This window comes from Aotus nancymaae, unplaced genomic scaffold (assembly GCF_030222135.1).
Source record: "Aotus nancymaae isolate 86718 unplaced genomic scaffold, 86718_ANA_hifiasm-v0.15.2.pri h1tg000015l_0, whole genome shotgun sequence".
Taxonomy (NCBI): domain Eukaryota; kingdom Metazoa; phylum Chordata; class Mammalia; order Primates; family Aotidae; genus Aotus; species Aotus nancymaae.
Window position 1 is genome coordinate 771,208 of NW_026988426.1, and position 10,055 is coordinate 781,262.

Below are 10,055 nucleotides of genomic sequence, written 5' to 3' on the forward strand. Positions count from 1 at the left end.
AGTGCCTGGCCCAGTTAGTGCTTTCTGTGAGTGCAATTTCTCCAAAGTTTTCAACTTGAAATAATCAATATTACCATCCCACATATTAGGGGATGGCAGGTCCTTCACTCCTTCAGCTCCTTTGGTTGACCAGTACCTCAACTTGACCGTATCCAGAGGTGGGGGAGGTCAGGATATGTCACCCCTATTTACTAGGGCTATGGGGCACATGGTCTCTGAGATGGAACAAGGCAGGCCAGGCTGATGGATTGCTCACAGTGTCAGCTGGAGGTTCCTTTTGCTGCTCAGGGCCAGAGCATGGCTGGAGGAAGAGGCCCACCTAGGAAGTTCCGCAGGGGCTTACACAGTCTTCCCAGACCCAGAAGCACAATCTCCAACAGAAAGAGTGAACAAGAGACAGAATCCACCCACCCCAAAGATGGCTTTATAGAAAGATGATCTTCTCTGAGGGGCAGGAAAAGGTGCAGGTTAATCTATATGGACAAAGCTCTTGGCGACATGCAGAGGAGCTGGGCATTTGGAACCCGTACAAGTGGTACTGCAACCCCAGCGCTGTCCCCTCCAGGACAAGCCGAGCCCCCAGGTGAGCCACATAAGCCCAGAGCAGCTTGAGGCTTCCAACCCCTGGGGCATCTCTGCAGCTCTCGCCTCCCTGGATCAGGGCCTCCTCCTCTCCTTTCCCCTTTCCTGATTCTTCTCTGTGCCAGATCACATGATACAGGGTGAACCGCATGTAAAGGGCGGTGGGTACAGCCACCAAGATGACCTGGAAGACCCAGAAATGCAGCGGGGAGGAGGGTTGGAAGGCATCGAAGCAGGCAGCCTTACAGCCCAGCTGCTGGATGTGACACATGAATCCACTCTGCTCATCACCATAGACTCCAGGCCCACTGGCAGCCAGCAGCACAAGGTGGAATCCCAGGAGCACGGGAAGCAGGAGGTGTCCCACGGGGGTGGAGTGACAGCCCTCCGCCAGCAGCTGCCACAGGAACCTGCCACATATCCTGTTAGGGAGCTTAAAAAAAGATTATTACATGTTATTGATACATAGTTTTTTTAAGAACTCTGTTGCCCAGGCTGGAGGGCAATGGTGTGATCATAGCTCATGCATTCCTTTTACTGTGCACTTTATTTCTATTATTATTACATGGTAATATATAATGAAATAATTCTACAACTCGCCGTGGTGTAGAATCAGTGGGAGCCCTGAGCTTGTTTTCCTGCAACTAGACAGTCCTGTCTGGGGGTGGTGGGAGACAGTGACAGATCATCAAGCATTAGATTCTCATAAGGAGCCCACAACCTAGATCCCTCACATGAGCAGTTCAAGATAGGGTTTGTGCTCCTATGAGAATTTAATGCCTGAGCAGGACTTTCTGATGAAAAAAAAAAAAAAGAGAATCTAATGCCGCTGCTGATCTGATAGGAGGTGGAGCTCAGGCGATCATGTGAGCCATGGGGAGTGGCTGTAAATAGTGATGAAGCTTCGATCCTGCAACTCACCTTTTGATATGTGGTTCGGCTCCTAACAGGCCATGAACAGGTACCAGGGGTTGGGGACCTCTGCCCTAAACTATCTTGTCTCTCTGTGAAGGACTCTCCTGGAGATAGTTCCCAGGTAGACTGCAGGAATGACACGCACTGAATCAGGCAAAATACATCAATCAGGTATAGACAGGTATATGTATGTTTAGGTCCTCTTCAATTTCTCTGAGCTTTGCTTTTTCAACTTTCTTTCCCAGTAGAATTCACTGTCCCAGCCGTGGGGTTCTTCTTGTTCATCAGAAATATTTAGTGTTTTCTATTGCCTTTGCTTACGTATTTATTGATTCATCCAGAAATTATGTATTATTTACCTATTGTATTAATATGTATATTTGTTTATTATTTTATTTTATTTTTTGAGATGGAGTCTCGCTGTGTCGCCCAGGCTGGAGTGCAGTGGCCTGATCTTGGCTCACTGCAACCTCCGCCTCCCAGGTTGAAGCAATTCTCCTTCCTCAGTCTCCTGAGTAGCTGGGATTACAGGCTTGTGCCACCACACCTGGCTAATTTTTTGTATTTTTAGTAGAGACAGGGTTTCACCATCTTGGCCAGGCTGGTCTTAGATTCCTGACCTTTTGATCCACCACCTCAGCCTCCCAGAGTGCTTGGATTACAGATGTGAGCCACCACACCCAGCCCATTTATTTTTTGAGACAGGGTCTTGGTCTGTTGCTTAGGCTGGAGTGCAGTGGTGCAATCATAGCTCACAGGGACTCGAAGGGAGTCTGAGAACCCCAGGGCCAATTCCTGCACCCTTGTGCTGTACCCTGGAGATCTGAGGGCTCTCAAATAAGCTTTGGCTGTGTGGGCCAAGGCCAATGTGGAGATGTGGAGTGGCTGGAGTGGAGGGCCGGTTCCCCCAGGGTGCTAAGGAGTGTGGGAAAACTGAGGCACAGAAGAGGCCTGGGCTTGTATGAAAGAGCTTGCAGAGTTCTAGCACCTTACAGCCATAGGGGCCATGGCCACACCTGTGGACATCAGCAGGGGACACCTGAACAATCCCTAAGGGACAGCAGGTCCAGGCCATGCTTGAAATTGCCCAAGTCAAGGTGCCCAGGAACCATGGCCTCCAGGGGAAACCAAGAATTTCAGATGAATCCAGTGCTTGGGAGCAGAACCAATGAGAAAATCCAGTCATATTTCTACAGCATTTTACAGTTAATACCATTCTCTGTCATGCTAGACAAAAAGATGATTATTTATTTGGTTCTACAGATTAGACAATGGGGGCAGTTTAAGGTGAGATGATTTTGGGGTCCGAGGCAACTCAGGGCAGGCATCCCAGTCTTCAGTCTCCAAATCCACCTCCTGCCTCTCCCCACACATTGCTGCTCGGGACTTGCGGATCCATTGATGGTGATTTCTAAGGTTCAGCTCCCACGTCAGGCAGGAAGGTCGGCTACCGGGGCTGAGATCCCCACATTGCCTCCAGCCCTTGCTTCCTAACTGGCATCCCCAGGCACCACCAGGGGCTGGGCCAGGCTGCTGTGCTGCACATAGCAGGAGTAGGGGGCTGAGTCTTTTGGGGACATGTGCACCACCACCCAGGTCAGGTAAGTGCCATTTCCACTGCAAAGAACATCTCCCCCTGAGTCAGGCTCCTGCACCTTGCCGGCCCGAGTCCAGTGCACATCAATTTCCCCTGGGTAGAAGTCGTAGGCCAGGCACTTGAGTTTCTTGTTTTTTCCTGGGGCCTGGTGGCTGGTGACCACCACGGAGGGAGGATCTGTGGAGGGATAGAGCATGACACTGCAGGCTTGAGGTCGACTTCTCTGGGCCCAGGTCTCTTCCCACCCCCACCCCTGGATATCAGCAATCAGCAGAGCTCTGAGCTCTAAGCTCTGCCCTTGACACCCGGGACACTTTTCAGAAGATCAGGGAAGGCTGACGCTTTCCCAGATTCTCTGTTGGATCGTGGATGTCCTGGCTCCCCTTTTCCCAGTCCCCACCCCACCCATGCATTGACTCAGACAGCAACAAGTTGTGAATGCTCCGTGCACTTCCCCATGTTTCCCATATCTCAGTGGGCCTTGGAGTTCTCCTCTCCCCCAATCTCAGCCCAGCTGCTTGATTCAGCTCATGGCTCTATTCAGCAACTTCTTCCCTGCAGCACTGCACACTCCTGAGTCTCACTACATCTCCAATCCAAGTCTCAGCTTGCAGCCATCAATTCCACTCACACTGGCTTGATCTCATCGTTCCGGAGCTGACATTTTACACACCTCCCTTCTCTCCACCACCCAGGGAGGCATCATTGTAGAGAGAATCAACTACGGGATTGGGAATCTGAAGTCTGGAATTGGAGTCCTAGTTCTGCCTCTTTTTTTTTTCTCTTTTTTGAGACTGAGTCTCGCTCTATTGCCCAGGCTGGAGTGCCTTGGCACCATCTCAGCTCACTGCAACCTCATCCTCCTGGGTTCAAGGGATTCTCATGCCTCAGTCTCCTGAGTAGCTGGGATTACAGGTGTCTGCCACCACACCTGGCTAATTTTTGTATTTTTGGTAGAGATAGGGTTTCATCATGTTGGCCACTCGAACTTCTGACCTCAAGTGATCCACCCACTTCAGCCTCCCAAAGTGTTGGGATTACAGGCGTGAGCCTCCACGCCAGCCCCACCTCTGTCTCTTACAGGCAGTGTTACTCTCACCTCTCTCACCTCCAGGTCCTCATCTGTCAATGGGTGATATTTAGGGAAGCCCACCAGTGAATCGGTGGCTTTCCTGGCCCATTCTGCCTGAAGGTTTGATGTCCTTCCAGAAAAGGAATGAATCCTAGAAGGTGAAAACTGGGGGTTTACGTGACTTATATGGATGGAGGAGACTGACCTAAGATGCTCTCTGAGCTCCTAGCCTGAGATCATCTTTTATTTTGGGCTCAGTACTGGGGAGCAGGGAGCAGTGAGTACCTTGCTGGTCCAGGATACTTTTGCTGTAGTTCAGGTATTTCCGAAGAGTCGCAGGGCACTCCTCCTCCAGGTAAGCCTTGGCCCGCAGCACATAGACTGGTTCTGCCTCCCACTTCTGCTTGGTGTTCTGGGCTTCTGGGACCAAGGGGACCCAGGCTGGGATTTCTTTGTTGAATTCAATGTAGTCCTTTCCATCATAGGCATTCTTCCAGAATGCTTCAGTGCTTCTGTTATTCTGGATCTCACAACCAAATCTTTCCTGCAAGGCATGAGACCCTGAAACCTCCCCCGACCCCACAGGGAGCCAGTCAGCCTAGTGCCAATGCCATCTGAATAACTCTTAGTCCTGAACTCTTCACAACTCAATAGGAGGAAAGGCTTTTGCAATCTAACCATGCAGTTCCTTAATCATGGCATATGATTTTATCTGGACATACAGTTGACAGACAGTGGCAGAGTCTTTATGGTTTGGCATTTCAGGCCAATTTGAGATGAAATGTGCATTCCTCCCAGCCAGGGAAATTAAGAGAGCTAGAGGCTGTGGGCAGATTTCTATCTCTTCTGTAACATCTCTTTTTATTAGTTTAAACTTACAGGGAGTGTTTAGGAAGCTGTCACAACCATACCAAAGTACATTTCCGAATTGGATAGAAGTGATTTGTGATTTCTCTCAGCTCTAGGTGGAGTTCATATCATCACCTAAATCAACCTAATCTGATCACTTCTTTTTTGAGAGAGAGACTCTCACTCTGTTGCCCATGCTGGAGTGCAGTGGCGCAATCTTGGCTCACTGCAACCTCTGTCTCCTGGGTTCAAGCAATTCTCCTGCCTCAGCCTCCCAAGTAGCTGGAATTCCAGGCATGTGCTACCATACTCGACTAATTTTTGTACTTTTTTTTTTTTTTTTGAGATGGAGTCTTGCTCTGTAGCCCAGGCTGGAGTGCAGTGGGGTGATCTCGACTCACTGCAACCTCTGCCTCCTGGATCCTGGTTCAAGAAATTCTCCTACCTCAGCCTCCCAAGTAGCTGGGATTACAGGCATGAGCCACCATGCCCAGCTAATTTTTGTATTTTTTTAGTAGAGACGGGGTTTCATCATGTTGGCCAGTCTGGTCTTGAACTCCTCACCTCGTGATCCACCTGCCTCGGCCTCCCAAAGTGCTGGGATGACAGGCATGACCCACCCCGCCCAGCCGATCACTTCTTTCTTCCTTTCTGGTGTTGATATCTTTATCCCAAATCTCTAAAGTCCCAACTTCCTGCCTATTAGCCACAACTCTCAGAAATGGACCTCCTTAGGGCATGGGACACAGCCTCTTCATCCTGATGATAAAAGAGGTGTTTACCCAGCACTGGTTGGTGCTGTTGGCATAGACTCTGGCAGCTCTCAAGCTGTCTGGGCTCAAGTCCCAGGTGTCTCCCGCTCCTACCTGGTGTGCTGCGTGAACTGGGGCCAATCACCTCTCTGAGGCTCTATGTCCTCTCCCCTGAAACAGCAATGCTAAGAGAATGGATTCAGCGGGTTATTCTGAGCATTAAATGTGCTCATAGATGGGCCTGGCACAAAATAAGTGCTCAGTAAATGTCAGCTGCTATTATTTTCTAACACCCTGTGTTCATTTCTTCATCCTCCTTCCTTGTAATTATCCACTTTGCCATTTCTATTCCTGTCCGTCAAAGCTTCTCCCAGTGTCTTTCCCGATCACCTGTGCCCCGGCCTCTCCTATTGCTGACACATGGCATGGGCCATTTTCCTTCCCAAGATCTCTTATCCCTTATCCCACACCCTTCAAACGTCTGCCTGTCTCTTTCTTGCTCTTTTTGGAAACATTCAGTTCCCATGTAGCATCTTGGGCATTTTTGTACTTAGAAGCCCAGCTTTTTTTTTTTTGGAGATGGAATCTCACTCTGTTGCCCAGGCTGCAGTACAGTGGCACAATCTCAGCTCACTGCAACCTCCGCCTCCCGGGTTCAAGTGATTCTCCTGCCTCAGCCTCCCAAGTAGCTTGGACTGCAGGCATACGCCACCACGCCTGGCTAATTTTTGGGTGTATATGTATTTAGTAGAAATGAGGTCTCACCATATTGGACAGGCTGGTCTGGAACTCCTGACCTCATGATCTGCCTGCCTTACTCTCCCAAAGTGCTGGGATTACAAGCATGAGGCACCACACCTGGCCAGAAGCCCATTTTATGACACCCACTCTATGATAATTTAACATCAGCAGTTCACCAGACCTGAGATTGGCTGCCTTGGGACCAGCGGTGTGGTTTAGGAGAAACAGTGCTGGGCTGGGGACACAGAGACCATCTCTGCACAGGCTCTGCCATCAGCTCCTCCGACCACAGTGCAGGTGGCCCTTCCCGGGTCTGCATCTTATGGAGAGGAGAAACTTTAGGGCTCCAGGGAACTCTAACAGCCCACAGCTTTGAATCCAGCACTTCCCGAGCCCCCAGCATGGGCTACCGTGTGTGCCAGGTGCTTTTCTCTGTTCATTCCACACATTTCAATTGAGCAAATATTGGCTGCACCCTGTCCTAGGTGATGCAGCTGCAAAGGAGATCAGGACAGACTGTGACATCCTTCATGGAAAAGATATAGTTAAATATTACAAAACTGTTTGGAGGTGGGTCTCAATGCTCCAATGTTTGCAGATTTCAACCAGATATTTTGGGAACGTCTCACTGTCAACAGCTGGGACTGGCAGAGCCACCAGCTGAGCCCAGGTCTGAGCGACTTTGAGAGTGGCTCACTCTCCAGGCAACCTCCCTGGTCAGGGGTGAGTCTGATGCCTTCTCACGGGGGAAATCAGCCTGGGATGGGTGGGAGTGTGGAGGTGAGAGGTCAGAGATGCCTGGGTAAGAAGTGACTCTGCCATCACTTCCTGTGTGAGCTGAGGCCTGGGATGAGGATGGGGCAATCGATGGGGAAGCGGGGAGCACCTGTGCTATGTGGGGAAGGGATGCGGACATGTCTGCGTTTCTGCTGTGCCTCTGGTTCCTCCTCTGGGATTGGGACTGTTTCCATCCTGCTGACCCCTTGCGATTCACACCTAGGGGGCTGCTTCTTGGGTTAGACCTTCCACCCCCACGGTCTGTTGTTCACTGACCGTTACTGTCATTGTAATACTCCATGATTTCCTTCAGGGTCTCCAGGAAGAATTCCCCCCTGGCCTTCTGAAATTGGCTCTGCTTCTCCCAGTCCTCCACTCCTTCCACATGTCTCCATGGTCCCAGGGGCTCAGCCTTCCCGACTTCACTGTCGTAGCGGAAGAAGGCCCGGTCATTGAGGAAGACGGTGCCCTGCAACCTGTGGATGCCTTTGCTTGGCCTGGACAGCCCCGTGTAGAGATAGGTCAGAGAGTAGTGACCTGCAAGAGAAAAGACTCTGAGGGCTGGGGCCATGAAAGGATGTCCCACTGTAGGGCTGCAGAGGCCAGGAGGGGAGGCCTGGCCACTGCCTCTTCCTCCCCACCTCTCTCCTCTGCCATCACTTCACACCATTGGAGCCTCACTCAAGGAAACAGCCTCTGCTTTCATGCTGGGGATGATAGTTCAGAGACCATTCTGTGTCTTCACTGCAGAGTTTAATCTGCTTGGCACAGAAGAAGACAATATTTCTCAGCCTCCTTATTGATATATTGAAACCATGTGACTCAGTTTTGTCAAACAAGAAAGTGAGTGGAAGTGACTGATGTATTTCTTCTGGTCCACGACCCTACTGCCTGGCTTGTCCCTACTGCCTCTTATCCCTTTAGTTGATGACTATGGAGGCCACGGGATGAAATAGAAGAGTCCCAAGATGCAAGTAGCCTGGATCCCCGAGTCACCCTGTGGAGGAGAGGAACCTTGGCCAATCTGCATTGAACTTGACTAAGAAACAAACATTTCTAGTCTAACCAGACAAATACACAGAGTTAGAAAGTGTAGGAAGATGAATTTACTAGAAAACCTGAGAAGTGACCCAGAATGGGTCAGCACAGGGTAAGACTAGGATTCCTCTCAAATTCCTGGCATTTCACCTTACATTTTGGTGTAAGATGGAAGCTGAGAGAGGGGGATATTTCCATAATTAGTTCCATAGTTAATTTAGAATATAATTTACATGAGTGTTAGTAATGTTGGAGGTCATATGGCAGATTACTAGTTGAAGTACTGAAGTCATTCTTGTTCATGAGTTTCTTAATATGATTAGCCAGTAGATTTAATCATTAGATTTAAAATCAGTAATGAGTAAAACAGATTACACTCTATAACATGGGTGGGCCTCATCCAATCAGTGGAAGGCATTCAGAGGAAAGGCTGAGGTCCCACAAAGAAGAAAGAATTCTGCTCCAGACTACCCTTGGACTCAGGCCTGCAACATCAACTCTTTCCTGGGTCTCCAGCCTGCTGGCTTGCTTTGCTGATTTAGGACTTTTAGCCCTCAGAATTGTGTGAGCCATAAGAAATGTTAGATAAAACTACTCTTTTTCTCTCTTTTGTACACACACACATATATATTTAGTGTATATATGAGTATACAGTGTATATTGTATGTGCGTGTGTATACAATGTATATTAGTTTTGTTTCTCAGGAGAACCCCGAATAATTCAGATTTTGATGCAGAATGGGATTAACATCCTAACCACATCCTGAATGTTATTACAAAATGAACATGAAACAGCTATTCTGACAATTTGTAAGTGTCATGAATGTTGGACTCACACAGCTGAGAAGCCATTCGCTTCCATGTATTCATCCTGCACATTCTCATGCCACACACAGCCTCCTGCCCTGTCCTAGCAGTGACCCTTGATCTCCCCAAGATCCCACCGTCTTCTCTTCAGGCTACTCACCTTCCAGACCCACTGGCTTGGTATCTGAGTGTGGGGTGAGGGCACGGGTTTCCTTCTAGCACCATCCCTCCAGCTGACCTGCCTTCTCACTTTCCCCATGGGGCTGCTCTCTCTTTCCCTCAGCATCAGGCAGGTGTACCCAGCCATCAGGAGCAGAAGCAGCTCCAGGCATGTGGTTCCTGCTCTGTCCTGGCTGTCTGACCCCAGGCAGGTCACTTGGTCTTTGGAGTCTTTGTTTTCACTGTAAACTAAGGGTTTTACATTCAGATTCCTGAAGGTCTTATTTAGGGTGAGGGCAGAGGCTCCCTGAATGCTCCTGGAAGTGTGTGAGCTGAGTGAGATGACAGCCTGGGGCACCTGTTCCTACCAGATGCCAGGGAATCCCAGCTGCATCCAGCCCTTCTCCCAGCCACATGTCCTGTTTCCTCACCTCCTCCCAGTCCTCTCCAGCACCCACCCCTTGCTTTCCCCACTCACCATCTTGGGTCCCCTGGGGGACAGCAGGACCCAGAAGGAGCGGCAGAGACAGAAGGATAGGCACCATTTTTACCATTGTGCCTGAGTAGGGGCACAGGATTATCCTGGGTCCTGGGGCCCTGCCCAGGGGAGGAGAATCTACAGGCCAATGGGAGTGCCAGGACGGGCTCCTCCCCTGACAGTGAGAAAAAAGTATGCACACGCCAGGCTGGGCAGAGGTTGTGCTCAGTGAGTCTACACACAGGACATACAACTGCAGAGCTGAGACAATTGATCTCTGGACTGAGG

General features: G+C 49.9%; 2 protein-coding genes across 2 annotated transcripts; both read right to left on the bottom strand.

Annotated features, from left to right (window-relative positions):
• Positions 1–284: 284 nt before the first annotated feature.
• On the bottom strand, positions 285–2,572 carry GJC3 (gap junction protein gamma 3). Its single transcript, XM_064376343.1, is given in 5 exon segments — positions 285–380; positions 382–426; positions 428–1,015; positions 1,504–1,641; positions 2,312–2,572. Coding segments are annotated over 5 exon segments (1,128 nt in total).
• A 147-nt stretch (positions 2,573–2,719) lies between these two features.
• Positions 2,720–9,851, bottom strand: LOC105719466 (zinc-alpha-2-glycoprotein). Its single transcript, XM_012455556.3, has 4 exons — positions 9,768–9,851; positions 7,562–7,822; positions 4,452–4,727; positions 2,720–3,271 (listed from the first exon to the last, which is right to left on the bottom strand). The coding sequence occupies exons 1-4, from the start codon at positions 9,841–9,843 to the stop codon at positions 2,988–2,990; spliced, it is 897 nt and encodes a 298-aa protein (XP_012310979.2). The 5' UTR covers positions 9,844–9,851; the 3' UTR covers positions 2,720–2,987.
• Between the last annotated feature and the right edge of the window lie 204 nt (positions 9,852–10,055).

Excerpts from the sequence above, each read along its gene's own strand:
- LOC105719466 (XM_012455556.3), bottom strand. The coding sequence starts at position 9,843 with ATGGTAAAAATGGTGCCTATCCTTCTGTCTCTGCCGCTCCTTCTGGGT. Across the intron at positions 7,823-9,767 it reads CCCCCAGGGGACCCAAGATG|GTCACTACTCTCTGACCTAT; the intron begins GTGAGTGGGGAA and ends TTTCTCTTGCAG. Across the intron at positions 4,728-7,561 it reads GTATTACAATGACAGTAACG|GGTCTCATGCCTTGCAGGAA; the intron begins GTCAGTGAACAA and ends GGGAGGTTTCAG.